At 38.0% G+C, this 20,375-nt stretch overlaps 1 protein-coding gene across 4 annotated transcripts in view; it reads right to left on the bottom strand.

The window, feature by feature from the left end:
• LOC145684076 (potassium voltage-gated channel protein Shaw-like) overlaps positions 1 to 20,375 on the bottom strand; it is a 748,265-nt gene that overhangs the window by 136,566 nt on the left and 591,324 nt on the right. For all 4 annotated transcript variants that reach the window (XR_014131244.1, XM_081755938.1, XM_081755940.1 and 1 more), the window contains exon 2: positions 14,799 to 15,259. Coding sequence is in view for 3 of the 4 variants with exons in the window: in XM_081755938.1 (XP_081612064.1) it covers positions 14,799 to 15,125 (327 nt within the window). In the remaining variant the exon portion in view is untranslated. The remainder of the gene's footprint in view (positions 1 to 14,798; positions 15,260 to 20,375) is intronic.

The following is a 20,375-nucleotide window of genomic DNA, read 5'->3' as shown; positions in this document are numbered from 1 at the left end:
TATACATTTCCCGATTATACACATAATATCAGTATTAAAAGTACTCTGCAAAATCATTATCAAATTATATTCTTACAAGAAAACAGTTATAGATATGCGACAATAATTTTGGACATGAGTGTACTTTCAGTTTTGTCAGGGAGCGGTGCGTACAAACTTGGTACGACTTATGTGTTCTTACTTGAACCCCCTATGTCAGCATGAACTGTGTACAGCTGCGCAAATTGTTTCGAGCAGCTCTTGAAAGTTCCATCAAAAAAGTACTGCTGGCTGTCCCTCACAAGGGAAGTTCAGGAGAAAGCACTCGCCTGCAGAGAAACTAAGCATGCCATTTGAAGCCCCATTTCATGCTGATTACAACAAGCTAATAAAATTCCTGTACGGTTGAGAACGGTTCGAGATATTCAACTTGGAAGTTTATATGAAAAAATGAGGATATGCGTATTTATACGTGTTAAGTACAATATAATTAGTAACGAATATTGACATACGAATTGAAAGCTATCGGAAGTAACAGAAAAAAAAAGTGTTTCGCAATAACTAACGGGTTTGTTAGATACAATTAGTCATTAAATTGTTCACAATAATCATAGGTTAGAGATGAAAATTGATCACTGTTGTTCTTTTGTTTTATGAAGAAATGACGCAGGCAAAAGACTCCCTTGCACCATGAACATTTTATATGTGCAATTGTGTTGCATCCGTCAAGGGAACAGTTCGCAGAACCAAAGCAAAAAGCAAATTCGATAAGTGATTCAAAAGTTATAGGCCTATAATTTGTTCGTAACCTGTCTTGTAGAACGCAAACTGAAACAATCCAATGTATCGCGGTGATCGGAAGTGATTCGTATGGACACGAACTCTATTAGATTGTTTCGTTGGTACATTATAACGTCCGGATGAAGAAGTTTCATACTATGTACAAATCTCCTGCCATAATCTTTGATTGATCGGATGAAAACACATCAAATAGTAGCACAAATCGTGTGCAATTCTTTGGTATCTTCTCAACCATTACGTCTTTGCCATCCGTCATGCAACTTGTCACGGACAATTTGTCTGTAAATGGACTCCAGTGATCAAGCAATAGCAAGTTCAAACCATCAGGCTTCGCCATGGGAGAGAATACTTAACGCGTTGAAACGTGCATCCACTCATTTTCTAATATAAACTTCCAAACTGAATATCTCGAACAGTTCTCAACGTACAGGAGTTTTATTACCTGTTGTAATCAGCATGAATTGGTCCTTCAAATGACATGCTTATTTTTCTGGCCCGAACTTCCCTTGTCAGCTGGCTTCAGACCATCATATCCATTAAATAATATAATAAAACAATTAATTTAAACAATGAAATGTGCAAATTGTACATATAACAGAAAAGACAATCCCTTTATAAACATCGAAGTGTATGTCGTTCCACTTAGTGAGCAACTTTGTAACTTATAGAATGCCACATAGATTTGCTGTGATGATTACTAAATTAATCCCTACTAAATTAATTTAATAAATAAATAAATTAATTCCTCTCTTTCCAAATACAGTTTCTCCCAGGCTCGTGGCAGTCAGCACGCCGTCGTGGCTGTCAGCACCTTCATATTTGCAATCAGCGACAGTCGTGGCAATCAGCACCGATAATTGGCTGTGGCAGTCAGCACCCGTGGCAATCAGCACCTATCCGATACTGCAGAGAAGCGATGACGAAAAATTATTTTTATTTTTAACTCTGATTCTTCTTTTCCTCATTTCTTTTTGTTTCATCCTTTCTTAATTTTTTCATTTCTGGTTTCGAAAGGGGGTTCCCTTAGCTACAAGCCTGGATCAATGCAGTACAGATTAGTGCAATACTGGTCAGTGGAGTTGCATAGCCAGAAACTTATCATGGGGGTCCTAATAATTTGCACACACACAAATACATACACCAAGCATTATGTGGTGTCACCGGCTGAAATATGAGTCAGAGTTCATCTTGGGCTCTTGTAATACGAAGTTTAGTATTTTCTTTCAGTACACACAGGGAGGTAAGTTGCAGGAAGAGGTATATAAGTAAGATATCACTTTTAGTCTTCTTTGGTTAGACAGTATTAAAAAAATTTGAACAATGGAACTAAATTAAGCTTCCTGACGCTACAACCCACGAAATGCTATCGCTAGCCAGATGGTTCACGTTCACCTGGGTGATGTGTGACAGCGTATCTGTTCTCAGGAGCCATTGTTTCTGGTTTTCTGGATTGGAGTTTGTTAGTTCGTAATTCAGACACTTCCCTATTACTTCATGATAATGGCTCATTACTAGTGTCATTCTTAGAGATCCGGTTTTCAGAACCGGTCCCAGACCTGGATCTGAAACACCCGGTTCCGGAATTGGATATCAGGAACCGGTTTCAGATCTCGATTCAGAAACCCGGTTCCGAAAACGGATCTTCTAGAATCGGATTAGTTCAGAGCAGAAAACCGGTTCCGGCCATCTCTAGTGAAAACAAAAAACTGGCTAGGTTTTTTCCTGTAACTGTAATTTTATCTTTGCATTGAAACATATTCAGAATTTGCAGGGAATAGAAATTGTCCGTAGATACGTTGTTGTGGTAATTTTTCATCGGAAATACTTAAATACACACAGGAAAAGTAAAAGTTACTTGAGTAGTGAAAGCTGGAATGAACCCGAGCTATTTATGTTCAGTAGCAATTTTGTATTACACCATTTGTTTCAGAACTCCTTTGCGAAATATAAAATCAGTTGTAGCTTACACACAAAAAAATCCGGTTCGATTACGTTCACACGTTCCTTCTTACGAGACGATATCGTACATACATTCAGAACTGGTTCGGGAACCGGATCTCAGGAACCGGTTCCAGTCATGGATCCAAAAACCTGGTTCCACCAGGAACCGGTTCCGGCCATCCCTAGTCATTACCAGAAAATTTTTAGAGCACTGATAATTCGGCTAAAGAGGAGCTAAACAATAATATTTGAAAATCCTTTCAAATTTTCAATGCTCTCTATTCGCATGTGCAGATGGTAAATTTTTGTGCATATTGTAAAAAAAAAAAAAAAAAAAAAAAAAAAAAAAAAAAAAAAAAAAAAAAAACGATGAAGAACACAGTATATAAGTAATCTGCTGAAATCTTGGGTAGAATTAAAGCTGAACTGAGAAAAATCCGTTCTCTGGACAGCGGTATATTTACAAATATACGAAATCCTCTTGCTTACTACATAAATCAGTACGGAGCATACGTTATCCATATGCTACATACGCATTGCCCTTAGATGTCACATCATGCCATTGCAAGATGTCTGATATCTAACAATTTTCCGTATAGAAAGTTACGGAGCTGTAAGTCACAAAAGGATGATATTAGTGTTAATCAATACCTAAGAGGATGGTGAAGATTTTGATACTAAATAGTAACTGGTGGCTACTGGCCAACGGGCCACAGTTTCCCAGATATTGGCCAAAAAAGTTCGGATTTCGGGAGCCATATCCGGGGAATCGTAAGTCATAGGGAGGTGATATTTTGCGAATTTTTCAACTCCGAGTCCTCCATTTTGAGCATGTGTCGTAAAACGACATATCGTAGAACGTTTTAACATAACTCTTAAACAAAACATGTGAAAAAAATAGTACTCAAGAAAATTATAAATGGATAAATATATTACAAGAATTGTTTAATGAGTATAATAATAAAGTACATAGAACAATTGGTATAAGGCATGTAGAAATTAATAAGAATTCTTTTAAGGTCACTCAGGCATTCTGAATTGGTTAATTTTTAATTTTTTTACATACTATTACTATATACATTGGAGACACAAAGCTGTTTTTTAAAAATTGAAATCCCAGCCTGTTTGAGGTGGCGGCCATTTTTGTTGAGCAATGATTTTGCAAACGTTAGCATTAACTCTTATATCTTATGTGTGGATTATTCAACGACATTGCATCAAAACCAATTTCTTCAGCATTTTAACTTCTTTGTCTCCTAGCATAAAAAGCTTTAATTTAATGCAAACAGGTGAAAATTATTCCCATATACATTGTCCAAGCAAATTTATAGCAAATAACTTCAGCTAAACGTACGTAACAGGAGATTTTCTAAGCTAACCTAAACATACCCAAACTAACAAGGAAAGTACTTGGGCTTGAATGGGTGAATATCCACAAAAATGAAACATGTTTAATGTTAGCAAGCCGGAAGGAAACATTGATATCCGTTTTTCTGCAAGATGATGTAAACGTCCGCAAGAGCAGGGCAAAGTAGAGCACGTGCCATAACTACAGGGCGTTTATGAAATCTAACCCCTAGCCATTTTTGTAGAAAAAGGTTGGGAGTGGATGAAAAAAAGGCGAACACGTAATCCATTACTTTTCAGGGCACACATTTTGAATGAAAAAGTTGTCACAGGGTCTCCCGGAGGGTCCCAGACAGGTCCAGCCAAAAATTTCAAATAGTAAGGGGGTAAGTTGTATCGTTGGAAAGGTATTGTGAAAAGAAACAAGATGAAGCAAGTTCCGAATCTCTCTACACTCACCCTGTACAAAATGGTAGGAGGTTAAAATTTAAACACAGTTGTCATGAAAGAGTCTGTGACCACCATTTCTCATAGGGTGTGCATACGGACTCGAGACTTGTTACAGCTTGTTTCTTTTCACAGTACCTTTCAAACGATATACTACCTGACCCCCTTATCATTTAAAAATTGTGAGTTGGACCCTGTATGGGACCCTCCAATTGACCTTGGGGCAAAACTTTCTCATTCAAAATGTCTGCCCCGAAGAATAATAGGATGTGTGCGCGCCGATGTTTCCATCCACCTAATCGCTTCCACAAATATGGCTCGAGTCAGATTTTATAGACACCCTGTAGTTATGGCACGTGCTCTACTTTGCCCTGCTCTTGCGGACTTTTACACCATCTTGCAGAAAAACGGACATCACTGTTTGCTTCCGGGGTACTAACATTACACATGGTTTCTTTTTTGTGCATATTCACCCATTCGAGCCCAACTACTTTCCTTGTAAGTTAACCTTACACGCTTAACTAACCTATGTTAAACTAAGCTTAATTTTTTAGTTCAACGTCTCACGATAACACACCGAAGCTAAGAGAGACTGCGATAGTGTAGATGGATGCTGAAAGTGTACGGAAGAAAGTGAGATGAAATAGAAGAACGTCGAGAAAACATACGCACATGGTGTTTCTCCATACAAAATCTACTTGGCAGGAGGCGGGTTTCGATCCAGGGACCCTAAGCACCAGAAGTGAGGGCTCTATCATTGAGCGACTGAGGACCCCAAACTAAGCTTAACTACGATAACTACGAATAGGCTAATATAATCAAAGCTAAAATCCAAAATTACGCTTCTAAAAGTAACTGCAAATAGCATCCATTTAAACACCTTCTGCGCCCCTATCCTGTGTGCTACTCATCTGCCACCACTTGCTCTAGCTTATACACCTCTCAGCAGATTACAAAACATATTCTACTGATGCGTAACTAGTAACAACTGTAATGTTATTGTTAAAATAATCATAATTTTTTCAAGTTCATACTCTCACTGAGAGTTAATTTTCACGTATAAATGTAAAGTCGTTTACAGAATAGGACTTGTTAAGGTCTTTGGACAGTGTTTCTCCAAGAAACCCTACATTTGTAACTATTGTTTTTATACGGGTCTAAGGTGAACATGTACGCACGCTAAATTAATAATATATGAATTTTACGAGTAGTTACTGAACATAGTATAGTAGTACGTAACTTACATGGTGGCATAGGACTGTTTGAATGATAATTCAGTTTGAAAATTACATAGACTGGTTAAAAAGTAGGCAACACTTTTCTCACTTCAGAGAGGTGTCTCTCAGCACTACAAGAATTCTGTAGCCAATAAGGGAATGTGAAGCAAGGATGTGTGGTGAACAGTTATGGCTGTCTAAAGCAGTAGTCTGTGAGGTAAAGGAGGAAAGTTAGAACGTCATTACAATATGTTTCGGAAAGACCATCAACGTGCGTGAATCAAGACTGAAGTGGCACGTGGGTACAATGCACAACAATGTTTTTTTTCTTTCTTCAGGAACTTTGTCAAGAGTGTGGTAATATGGCGTTGCCGTATCGAACTGTGGCGCGATGGGTGAATGTTTTGTGAAGATAGGGTTGCCGTTCAAGATCACTCCCGTTCGAAATGACCTCCAACGGATAATAGCACAATTCAGTTCCTTGACTACCTAATGAATGCGGATCGCTGATAGACTTCGCGTGAGTCAACCGGTGAGGCTGGGGTAGCCATGAACTACAAAAAGTTCTACATATGTTGCACGACATTCTTAGGTTCGGCAAAATTGCAGCGCTTTGAATATAGCATCAAATCATTAAGGTGCAACAATGGTATTGCTATTCACTTGCACAAGAATTGCTGAACCAATATCAGAGGAAGGATGAAGACTTCTTTGGAATGATTATCACTACAGACGAAACCAAGGTTCGGTCGCATGACCCATGGTTGACGTTGCATCCAATGAATGGAAACATTCTGGTTCCTCTCGCCCAAAGGACGTGGACCTGTACACGGTGTTGGTATTAAAGTCATGTTCACCATGTTACGATATTCATGGGATCATGTAGCCTCTGCACCATACACATCAAAGGCAGACGGATCACATGTTGCAACTTACTGTTACAACCTCTTGCGACAACTCGATCTAACACGAGTCTCATTGAAACTAATGAGCGAAATTTCAGTGAGGTTAATGAGTACGAGATCGTTCAAGCATGGCCTCACTGAGGATGGCCAGTCCAGTTGCTTAGTGAGCAGAAGCCCAATGAGGTTAATGAGCAGGAGATCGATCTAGCGCTGATCTCATTGAGGATAGCCAATCCAAGATCTTAGTGAGTGCGAGTCCAATAGGGTTAATGAGCGTGAGAGAGTCTCATTAAGAATAGCGAGCGGAAGATCAATAGCGTTAATAAGCGCAAGATCGAGCAAGGGAAAGTCTTATTGAAGATTGCCAGCCAAAGCTTCCAGTGAGCGAGAGTCCAATGAGGGTACTGGACGTGAAGTCGATCTAACGCTAGTTCCATTGAGGGTAGTGAACGCGAATTCCATTGAGGTTTATGAGCACTAGATCAAGTTAGTGAGAGTCTTAATGAAGATATAGCCCAAGCTTTTAGTGAGCGCGAGTCCAATGAGGTTAATGAGCATAAGATCGATCTAACGCGAATCTCATTGAGAGCTATGAGCTCAATGAGCGCGAATCTTATTTAGGATAACTAGTCCAAGTCCTTGAGCATAAGATCGAGTTAGCACGAATCTCATTGAGGGTTGTGAGCTCAATGAATGTGAGTCTTATTTAGGATCTTAGTCTGATCGAGAGAACCTCCTGGAAAATAGAGAACCTGAGCCTGAGGGAGACTAATTGAAAAATATCGTCTGCTGAAGACAGTAAAGAGAACTACGCGAAATTTACATTTATGGGGTCTAGATATCCTTCATTAAAGTCGCTGTTACCCGTTAAGATGTTAATAGATTGTCTCCATTAACAAACTTAACCTAGATATTCGCTCTAGATATCTATTAAAAAAAAGACACACAATTCAAAACTTCGCTTTGGTTCAAGGGTTGCCGTGTGGAGTAAAGGGCGTAGGGGTCTCAAAACCACCAGATGGGATTTCTATCGCCAGACAGAATTGTAAATATCAAAATGATTGCCACAAACCCATAAAGCTTACTGTGAGAAAGGTTTAAAATACTGACTTCTGAAAACACCCACATTTAATCCCTAATTTAAGAAGTAATTTTTGTTAAATACAAGATCCATTCCGTAATCTACTAGCACAAATGTGTGTGTGTAAATAGAGATGTTTGTTTACTTTTCAAGTAAGAGGTGACTATTGAGCTGAGCACAAAAACCTTTGTTCATTTCTTTTGTCTTCTGTAAAACGTATAGCTAAGAGTACTTCATCCTGTCACGCGGAGCTCCACACGAAGATGCCACTTCAGATGAGTTTTTTTTCTCCTGCTCCTTCTTTTCCTTTTTTCCAAGTCATGGAGGAAGAGAAAACATTCACTAGTGATCGTAGACAAGCTACAACAAACAACAGCTGCTAAATATCAAGAATTTTGAATGAAAATTATCTAGTCAAAACAGTATGGGTTAGTAACTAAATTTTCAATACTAAGTTGAAATACGCATTATACTCAAGTCAATTACTAGTAAATTGTTTTATTGTGGAAAGTTTCAGACTTCATTAATTTTAGTTAGAACATTTTTATTTTAAGTGCAGTAGAATCTCTACTATCCACCCTCCAAATACATTCGTTCAAAAAAAAAGAACGAAGAAGAGAGAAGAGGAAAGAAATAAGAAAAGAAGAAAAGAAAAAAGAAAGAAGGAAAATAAAGAAAAAGAAAGAAAAATGTACGAAGGAAAAATAAAGAAAAGAAAAGAAAGAAAGAAAGAAAGAAAAAGAAAGAAAGAAAGAAAGAAAAGAAAGAAAAGAAAGAAAGAAAAGAAAAGAAAGAAAGAAAGAAACTAACTAACTGCTTAATAAAATGAGGAATTTTTTTGGATCGGTCTACTCGACTTGTAACGTCTCCACTAAAAAAAAAAAAAAAAAAAAAAAAAAAACTTGTAATCTAAAATCCCTTACTGAAGTGATCATTAACGGTGGAAATACTACAAAAGCTCACAAAGAACTTGTATCTGTCCTGTAGTGTGAAAACCTTATTTACAAGTTAGAAGAGTTTGATTCTTCAAAGGAACATTCCACTCTGACATTGAAAGTTGTACACCAGTATATGAAGATAGTAGAATCCTTGATTGTGTTTGTCTCATCTGTGTAAACAGGAAATTGGGATCCGCATCTTTCTTCATTGCATGACTTTATACAAATTATTTATTCATTTTGCTTTGGATATCTTGAATTACTCAGGCTTGATTACTTTGCACTTGGATGAGATCGAAAATTTTAGAACCACAAATCCAGAGATATGGAAAGCTTTTTTCAAAAAGGAAATTGGGTTGTAAACAAGTCATTTTGTGGTTTAGGCACAGATGAAGCTTTAGAAAATAAAACAGAGCTACCAAACTAATGGGAAGAATAGTTGGAATTTCCTTGGATGAAAATGCAAGGACACGTTGTTTCTTCAGTTCTCCTGATCTTTCCGGGCTCATTAAAGAAGTAAAAGCCATGGTTGGATTTCAACAAAACAGCAAGAAGAAACGTCATGAATTACCAATAAGTAAACCTAAGAGACAAAGTAAATGTGTGAATGCATTTTTAGAAACATTTCGGAGAGTAGAAAATACTTTCATGTACCAGAAATGAATTTATGTGGCGTTAAAAAAAATATGTCGTTTATTACCAAAAATAATTGTCAACTTTTATTTTGCTGTAAGAAATGGTTGTTTATTTATTTAAGTAATGTATAGTTTAGCAAAATACTTGATCAATTAGTATATTATTAGGATTATCATTGCTAAACAGTTATGTGGGAATGTCTGCATTTTGAGAGTAAAAAATTCCGTCCGCATACATTTTTTTCCGAAGCTCCCTGATTTGACCTCGTTTTCTAAGCTCAAATGTGTTGTTATAAAGATATGTTTGGCTATTTGTATTCATTAACGATTATAAACAAACAATGGCAGACGACAGCAGGAAACTACACTTTAAGAAAGAAACGAAGGAGACACGGAAAGCCACGAAAAAATCCGACAACCCCTCCACAGATTCTCCCTCCAAAAGGATGGCTATAAAAACGGACAACGAGTAGCAGCCAATGCATGGAACGCCAAACTCCTCGCAATGGATGTGCCGTCACCAGAATATTGGAAGTTGCTACGCAACGTGGCCCGACCGCAAGCACCACAACGCATCCAACCACTCCGCAGCCCACACGGTTTGGTACACGAACCAGAAGCCCAAGCCACGCTCTTCGCTGACCACCTCCAAGAAATGTTCAAGGAGAACACCACCCCACCGGACGCTATGACGGAAGCAGCAGTACAGCAGAGTATACGCACCCTCCAAGAAGATGCACCTTTTCCACCTGAAGACCTGGCTACTACAAGAGAGATCCAGCAAATCATCAGGAAACTGCACAACAATCGAGCTGCGGGCCCAGACAGGATACCACCACTAACCCTTAAGAAAGCACCAAGAAGAGCCATCGTCCTCCTGACCCGGATCACCAATGCCATACTGCAACACAGCCACTTCCCAGCAGAATGGAAGGAAGCCCGCCTAACGATGATCCCAAAGGCAAAAGGAACCAGAACGGAATTGAAAAACTATCGTCCCATCAGTCTCCTCTCTCACCTCAGCAAAGTGGTAGAGAGGGTATTTCCAACATAGACTCCTGACACATGTGAAGAACCAAGATCTACTGCCATCTCACCAATTCGGTTTCCGATCAGGACATAGCACGACACTCCAGCTAGTCCGAGTCGTGGACCACATCACACATCAGTTCAACGAAGGAGGCCACATCCTAGGACTCTTCCTCGACATCGAGAAGGTATTTGACAGGGTGTGGCACCAGACACTTCTACACAAGTTTCATCAGGCGGGCTTCCCAACCTACCAAACCAAACTCATACAGAGTTACCTAACCGGGAGAAGATTCAGAGTCTCGCACCTGGGACACACATCTGACTCAAGACCGATTGAAGCAGGAGTGCCGCAGGGGTCGTGCTTATCGCCACTGTTGTACTCACTCTACACAGCTGATATACCAATCACGCACTCCACAATGGTGATCACCTATGCGGATGACACGGCGATTTTTGCTAGCAATCACAACCATCGCTACGCAGAAGTCGCCATGCAACGTCACATCAATCAGCTGGAGGAGTGGACACGCCGCTGGAAAACTAAGATAAACCCCACAAAGACAACACTTGTGGACTTCACGAGGAAAACAAAGAAGAAGACCTACAGACTCACTTGGTCAGGCACACTGCTTACTCCCCAGAATGAAGCAAAATACCTAGGGGTAACCCTGAACTACAAACTTACGTTCGCCAGACACATCTCCAACACCGCCGACAGAGCAGCTCAAAAAGTCCGATGGCTACTACCAATTCTCCTGAGCCCGCAGTTCGAACTCAATATCAGAAGGAACATCTACTCCACCTTCATCAGACCGACGCTACTGTATGCACACCCCGCATGGGAGCATGTGGCTGCAATTCACCATCGAACTCTACAGACAATCCAAAACCGAGCAGCAAGGGCTACTACGGGTCACTCACGAGACACACGTATAGCCCAAATCCACGAAGACCTGAAGCTACCACTTGTCAGTGAAACAAGAGGCATACTATCCAGACGATTCTGGCAAGCAGTAGAACAGCACGACAACCAGCTAGTGACAAACATAGGCACTGGAGACCCGCGACGACGAGTGTACAGAATGCCGCGCCCGCCGTAAAACAACAAAACCAATAAGAAAAGAGAGCCTGCGACAGTTGCGGTTCTCCAACGATAACACGAGTGAAATCAAAAGTCAATAAAAACAATTCAAAACAGATGGAAGGCAAGGGCATATGCCCGGAACTTCGTTCACTCAAAACCGCCACTACAAACGATACGAAAATGTTATCAGTGGCAGTACTGATAACTCACCTACGAAAATTAATCCCGAGGCCGCCATGGGCTACGGAAATATCCTTTAATAGCTACTCCCGGGGGTACTATAAGCTACATATCCCATCTGAGGCTACTGTGGGCAAAGACAAACATCCTTTCTACCCGAAGGCAACATCATATGCTGAATGGGAATGTTCATGTACTATATTGAGAACATTTTTAGAGTGAGTGAGAGATAATTCCTAAAAACTTCATATAGGGCCTAATACAGCAGTTTATATAACATTTTTTTAATAATAAAAAGACGAAGGGTTAAATTCTCGTGTATATCATTTTGACTCTACCTACAGAACGTTACAATATACTGTAAATATGCAAAGTCAACATGGTGCTGTCTTGTTTGATTATTGTAAAATGTATTAAAGACAATTTTGAAAGCAAAAAAATGAAACTTATCATTATTGTGTCGAAAGTTATTGTTTATATTCAGGACCGGCTCTACCCTATGTGCAACACGTGCATATGGACGGTGCGGCAAAATCTGCCATAACCAAACTGTATTATTTAAAATAAATATATCTTGTCGGAAGCAGACTTCATGATGATGGTAGTTAAATTTCCTAAGCTGACCTTCTATTTAAATACTACATTCATAAATCATATTTAGGTCATATTAGTTTAAGGTCACATGGAGAGTGTTAAAGCAAATGGTGATGCAATTTTCAGCATGAATTGCTTGATTTCTGTCAAATACAAGAACTCAGTTCTCAAACAGTAGCGAACATTTGTAACATTTAGTTAGTTATCACAGTTTTGATATGAAAACTAGTCTTGCTTTTGTCAAAAACAAGTTCCTTATCATTGAAGGTGAAAACAATATTTAAAAAAAAATACCAGATGTAGAAGGAAAATCAAGAAATAAAGATTAAACAGCTAGTTGCACTGGAATTGCAAACTGATACATTAAGATTGAAGCTCGATATTGATTACCATCTTTCCTCTGCAGGCGTGTTTGCTTTATCTTTCAGTAACATAATAGATTACTATTTAAAGAAGAAAAAAAACACACAATGATATTATATTTATAGTGTTTAGGCCTTTTTGAGTGCGAGTGCTATTTCCTCCAATTCTTGGTTCTTGATGGAGTAGAATACTTAAAATCGTGGTTTTAAGGCTCGTTCTTTCTTGAAAAAGGGGGCGGCAAATGATGGGGCGGTAAATTGCCTAGGACCGGCCCTGTTTATATTACGAGTTAATCAGGTGAAAGTGTGGCCACGTATTGGTATTTAAGTATATAGTATTCTTATACATTACTTTTGTTTTTCTTAACGCTGACACAATACTCTTTATACATATACTACTTGTAAATAAAATTTGACATTCTAAACCTTTAAAAAAAATCTGTAAAACTATGCTCTTTTTGTTGCATCATATTTAAACATTGCGTTAATGGTTTCCTGTAGTGCAATATGCACCTGCTGTTAATTTTAATTTAGCGCACACCATGGTTTCCTCTACCACATTATTTAATGAGCTGTTTCCCCTTCCCTATTTATATTAATTGAGGTTTGTCAACAGTAATTAATATTTATTTCTATAGACTATTTCACAGTGTAAATTAATAAATCTCTGTTTCGTGGTTGAATCTTGGCAAAATGGATAATCCCCCCTCACGCTAAACTAATTACTGTATTTATATTATTATTATTATTATTATTATTATTATTATTAAGTAGAAAGTATCGATTTGTTTGCTGCATTAGAATTCACACCTCTGATATTTCAATACCTTTAAGATACAACCCTAAATGGTGTCTACTGATTGAACTGTAGTAAAATTATCTCGAAACCATGCATAAAAAATATGCATGTTTGGTCTATATCTTACTAGTATCTTCAGAACTACACTTGAGTGTTTCCTACAGCATACACTACTGTATTACGTTCTCTCTGACATTTCATACATTTAGAAAACCTTATTATATTTAGAACAATAAAGAAGTAAACAGTACGGTCTGTGCGAAACTAACCGGTCGTAAAAGTTCGACAGCTATACTATTATCCGTTCCGTCTTACTTTCAAGTAACCAAAAACAAACCCACGTGTAATTAAAATACAATGATTGCTTGCTGAGCTACAAGTGCATGAAATGTTGCAAAAAAAAAAAAAAAAAAGTACAAGTACAATTTTACTGCAAAAGAATCATACGACACTACAATGAGACAGGTGTAGGATGGAAATTAAATAATAATACTGCAACCAAGCACATTTAAATGAAATAATAGAAACATTGCGTGTAAGCATGCACGATGATAGATTTCCTTGTGGCGGTCATTTTAACTGTGTAAGTTTGTGTGCTCTGGTTTTTCAAGTCTAGAAAATCGCTAAATACTGCTTCCACAAGTGTTCAAACAAATAGAAGTTAGGTCTATTTCATACTAATGATATGTACACACAATTGCAGTTCTTGACAGAAGTCACATTGGTAAAAGTTACTACTTTGTCGCTACTAAATAAGGAAGGAAAACTTATATAATATCGCAATTCTAGTCACAGCATGGGTAAGTTTTCTTTCGTGATAAATTTGTAATTTTTTTTATCGATATTAGTTCCCTATCAAGTTCCCATTAAATATACCTTACTTCTGCTAATTGTATTTATCGTTATAATCACTGGTTCCCCAGGAAATTTCAAGAAAGAAATAAAATCACTGTTTTCGAAAGCATTGCCGGTTTTCTGCTGCATGTTCCCACATGGCCTAGGCTTCCTAAAAAGAAGATGTAATATAATTAACACTACTCTCTATAAGCATTGGAACATCACTAGCAAATCAGATTTCTGAGTAGCGGAAGAATACAAATAGTTTTTTTTTTTTTATTGGTGTTCAGAAGTACAACGGAACAGAGAGTAGAATCATCCGAGCATTTTGATTAGCGGAAGGATACAAATACTGTAGTTTTGCTTATTGATGTTCAGAAGTAGGAGGGAACAGAGAGTAGAAGAATTAAAACATTTTGAACAGCGGAAGGATACAAGTAGTTTTGTTTAGTTGCGTTTAGAAATGAGAGGGAACAGAGAGTAGATGCATCCAAGCATTTCGAATAGCGGAAGGATACAAAGAGTTCTGTTTGTTGTCTTTAGGACTAAGAGGAAACAGAATATGGAAGTTTATGGTGCTAGGTCTAGTAAATCTAAGTGATTTAATTAACCATCTTACCTGAGTGTATGTCATCCAGCAGCAAGGCTCAACTTGGTTCGCATCAAGGCCCCAGAATTCGAGTTCCTCTTCGAAGAGCGGGCCGCACACATCTGTCGGGTAGTGCAGCTTCCCCGTGCGATAATAGTTGAGGACCTGGGCGAAAACGCCCGGGTGCCTGTCGAAGAAGTACTCGTTGAGAATTGGGTCGTAATTGGCTAGAGCCTCCGTAAGACGCGACAATCGCGTCGCCGGGATCTTCTTCAGAGTCGCCTTGTACGTTTCGTGCCGGATCCCGCCCACATTGAGCACGACCCGGTTCTCTGCGTCCATATTTATAAGGTTCATGGTTAATGATGAGGGGGCAGGTGGCGCGAATCGCAGCCACCGGGGCGCCACTAAGTGGAGGTCGTTGGGAGGCTCATCATGGTTTCGTGGTCTCCGGCTTCACGATGCCCTTCTGCCGCTCTCTTTATCTCCAGCTGGAAAGGAGAAAGAAACATACTACATTATTAAAGGGGAATGAATTATACAAAATAAATAAATCATTTAGTTACATAAACAATCCGAAGATGTAAAATAAAACAGACATCATTCACAACTATACCCGTAAATCAAAGTTTTATAACTACCAAAAGAACACAATCTTTCCTAATATAGAACAATTACACAAAATATACAGGGTGTCTTAACAGTCCCTTGACATAGGGTAACTCTGTTATTATCCGAGTTACAACAAAATGTAAGAGGGAAAACCGTGTCCAAATATGAGGTTTTCAATCTAAAATGAAGGATTTTTTTTAAAAATTAGACGAGTCGTTTGGGCTGTACACTCTTTGTGCGCCCAATGTTAAATGAAAATGCAACGTTACCATTTACCTGGACCCACAACATAAGTACATCAAGTTACTGTTTGAAATGGGAGGTGGCCATCGTCACGTTAGCGTAAAAGACAGTAACTTGATTTACTTATGGTCCAGGTAAATGTTGTGGGTCCAGGTAAATGGCAATATTGCAATGGCAACATTGCATTACATTTAACATTGGGCGCCTAAAGACTGTACAGCCCATACGGCTCGTCCGACCTAAAAAATTCCTTCACTTTAGATTGAAAACCTCTTATTTGGACACGATTTTCCCTCTTACATTTTGTTGTAACCCTAATAATAACAGAGTTACCCTATGTCAGGGGACTTTTGAGACATCCTGTATATACTGTTCAATATAAAAATATTTCAATAAAGCGCAAAATTTCAATTCAATGCTGCTTCCATTCTATTCTTAGACAACGAACAAGTTATATTTTTAAACAAGTAGTAGGTAACAATGTATACCACATAAAGAAGTTTGGTTTGGATTTAGTAAACCAAATTCATCAACAAGCTTAATTTTACCAAGCCCAGGCTTAAACATAACATTTTACCTCAAATTAAACGAAGTATACCTTTGGACGAATGAGTATTTGAATATAAAAAACATTTAAGTCGAGTAATTTTTAATATTTTTTTGAGTAGAGCAATTTAGTTTTATTTTTAGCACTGTACTAGCAGAATGCCCGTTTTTCGAACGGGGAGAATACTTTTCATTTTGGTCATAAAGGGCGCCAAAACTGTCACCAATCAACTTAGACTCTCCAAAAATTAAGAATTCGACACTAATGTCGGCCATTTTCCAATTATTTCCACATGTCACCATCCCCCCTTAGGAGTACTAATGGGAGCTGAACATGGATTTAAACGGCATTAGAAGTGTCACGGTTCGTCTGAGCGACTTCCAAAACGATGGATTCGACACTAATATCGGTTATTTTCCACCATTTTTTAAATATCAATCCCTCCAGTAAGTTGCATACTCAAAGTGACATTATATATATATAAAAAAACATTCCAAGTCCGAACCTGATCTATGTTGAAAACTTGATCGAGATCGGTCGCGTGGTTTAAGAGTTAAGTCACATAGTGACTTTCATACATGAGATGGATGGATAGTGCCTACAGATTAGTATTTTGCATTCTGAGAATTATACAAACCCGCTAATCTCAACAGCAATGGGGTAGACTATCAGCAAGGATAATATCCAAAACTATTCTCATAAGAGTAAATAGGAAACCGATTTTTGATTGATCATTTCTCGGGATCAACTGGATGAATCACGTCCCCCAACGAACCTGATTGTTAACTTTTGACTCTCTATATCCGAGTCAAAATTGATGGTGATCCATCAAATATTTCTTGAAGTTTTGTATGCCCCGGGCGGACACACGGACGGGTAGAGTAAACTCCTTAACAATGACCACCCGTTGAAAGACCCTGAAAGATCTTGTTACATCTCTAAATAGGAATTTTAATACTCTAGGTTAAAATAAAAACCTTAATTAACTGAAAAGCAAAAGTTTGATTTGTTTGATTTAATGTGGAGAGAGTGCTGGCGTGCGATAAGAAATGATTTATTTACGATACTCATCACAATACATAAATAACAAAACTCACCACTCTATCAGTATAAAGGACTGTGAAATGGTGTAGGCATCATGGTTCGCGAAACTGCATGATGGTCAGTTTGGTTATTTCCGGAATCAATTTCTTTCATTCCATTCCAAACAAAGATTCATTATTTGGTTTTTGAGTCTGATTCTCCCAAACAAGGATTCGACCTTTCCTTTGAATCGAATCCTTTGGTTTCGATTAATTGAATAATTCTGAGTTCCTATGTGGTTCTCCAATATGATTACTCCTTTCAGCCAAATTAGTTAAGTCACCTTTGTCAACTGAACAGCTATTGGCAATATCTTATTGCGAAGTTTGATTTGGACGAGGAGGAAAAAGCAGAAGTATACATGGAGGGATTGTCATATTTCGAGAAATACGCAGAAAGTTCCAATTCTACCAGATTTCCTGCTCTTGTTTATTGTACGCAAACACGGGACAAAAACAGGGAAGGAGGGTGTAGTTGTTTTCAGACATACGCGGTAGGTTCATTATTCGTTTCTTCATCATGCTATCCCCTCTTTTCTGAAGTATTGTTTTTGTCCGATTTCATCTATATCAATCCATTAAGTAGGTCCACATATCTGTTTTGTTCCGTCATATGCATTCCATTGGGCTGATTCACATATAGGGTGCCGTATCCATACCGTTTCTCTTGTCATGCTTCGTCCGTACAACGGTCGTAATCATTCACACTAACAAAAGTTCGTGTCGCTTCGAGTACTCCGAGGAAAGCCGAAGCATCGTGGCCGTCGAGTCGCGAACGGGCAGTTTCTCTTCAAGGCAGCCTGTCGAAATACGGCATGGGAACGGCACAAATGTGTGAATTAATCTTAAACAAAGTTTTACTACCGTTAAACTAATTTCATGCCGTTAAACTAATTAAAACCTGTTATGGTTTTAATTTTGTAAACAGAATTTACATTTGGATCTAATAGAATATCAGAAGCTTAGAGTAAAGTTTTTCCGAACGGAGAACAATATGAAAGTGAAATTCTATAACAAAACAAATAAGAATTTGATTTATTTCTTGGTTTATGATGATATTTTCTTGTATGACAGTTTAAATGTAGGCAACCCGTACAGCACACAAGATAAGAACTTAATATTGGTAGTTAGGCAACCAATATGACTCTTGTGATATATTCGGTTGCATAACATACACTTTTTGGTCATCAATGAAATGCTAGTTCGAAAACCAATAGAGATAATCAGTCCTAGACTGAATATAGGATTCGTAAGTAATGAATATTGTAAAGACAATTTTTTTAAACAAAAAAATGTAGAATCCACTACAGGAAAACAATGGTGGTATTTATGTAAGAAAATTATAAAAAAGGTAAAAATGAGACAATTTCCGATTCTTTCTCAAAATATCCGGCTTTTACTCATCTTATAAAATCGCCTTGTGGGGGAAACAAATTTCCAAAAGTGTTCAAAAATTTAAAAAAAATGAAATCTTAAGTTTTACATCCCACGAATATGCCTGCTAGGCTAAAGGAGACGGTAATTATGAGAAATGAATGAAATGGTGAAATAAAGAAAGTGGGAGGAAACGGAAGAACCCCGAGAAACCCCCCCCCACACACCACAAAGTTCACTTGGCGGGAGCTAGGATCGAACTCGGGATCCCATGCACCAGAGATGAACGCTCTACCACTGAACCACCGCGGCTCAGAAGAAAAATGGTAAATTTTGTATTATTTCTAGTAAGTCAGGCTCTTAATGTTTGTTATCCTAAAATGAAGAGAATTGTTGGAACTAGTCTTCACACCAGTGGTCGAAGTGAAACGGTATGCGGTGGTATGTCATACCGCCTCTGGTTTTTCAGTTATGAAGGCATACCACCTCTGATTTTTCAGTGATCAAGACATACCCGTCACTGGAGAGTACAGTATATGCTAAATAGATTTAATAAATCAATTTTTATAAACAATAATTGACAAATAGCTTTTCATGTAAAAATTGTATTTCTTATATAGAAATAATTTCTAAGTTGACAACACCAATATTTTATCTTTTTCCTTTTTTTTTTTTTTTTTTTTTTTTTTACAAAGTTCATCTAGTTTGTCTATATTTTGATGTCCCACACATAATTGTTTCTTTCTTATGTATGTATGTGTCTTCTTGCCTTCATGCATATAAGTGTCGCGTTTTGAGCATGGGCGGATTTAGGGGTTGTCCTCTGTGGGGGACGGATCTTCCAGGGGTTTGGAATATCCCTCAGTCGAGTAGGAGGTCCGCGAGTTCTCCATCAGACAACTGTTAAGATTAAAAACTCGGTTTTTGAGCACTTTCGTGCACAATTCTCTCTAATACAACATAAGGGGATTTTTTTTTAAATTTTTTCAGAAAGTTGTTGGCGGGAAATGAAAGTCTCTCCATGTCCTCCCGCCCCGTAACTACAGAGAATCTCTCAATGGTTTTCAATCATTATGTAATTAGAAATGCAATCTTTTAGACAACATACTCTCACTGTATCTCAACATTAGATAGCCTTTATGTCGAGTCAAAATCGTAATAAAATATATCGCCTCTGCTTTTTTTCCCCCACTTCGAACACTGCTTCACACTATTTATCAGTTACTATGCTAAGGGTTGTAAATAATATAACAGAAAGATACCTCACCGTGTCTCTCAATCGTAGGTCCTCTTGTGAATGCTATTGTGTAGCGAAGTCGTTTATACAGGTGTTATAAAATATTTCACCTTAGTATTTTTTTTTTGGTTAAATGTTTAACTGTCATTTTATGAATAACACCAGCGATATTATCATCTACCAACGATGACAGTGGTCGTGCGTATATTTATCTTTACTTACGGCTCCTTACATTGGTTCCATGTTCTTTCTAGCGATAACCAAGATATAATTTATGTATGAGCTTAACCTAAAACCTACGAAATATAAAAAGAAGCTAATGTTCTGGTGGAGTTTTATCTTGTGATATATATTTAAAAAAAAAAAAAAAATGCCAACCCGTTCTTCTCGACTCGTACAACCATGAAGCGACAAGTCTCGCCTGCTAGAAGATAAACCGCAGAGAATATTAATACGGTTACATTGTACCGTACATAAAGCAAACGTTCTGTTTCTAACCACAGACCCTTCAT

The sequence above is a fragment of the Thermobia domestica genome, chromosome 4 (assembly GCF_964235325.1).
Source record: "Thermobia domestica chromosome 4, izTheDome1.hap1.1, whole genome shotgun sequence".
NCBI classification, from domain to species: domain Eukaryota; kingdom Metazoa; phylum Arthropoda; class Insecta; order Zygentoma; family Lepismatidae; genus Thermobia; species Thermobia domestica.
Note: the sequence above shows the minus strand (reverse complement) of the source record. Positions and strands in the feature narration are given on the sequence as shown.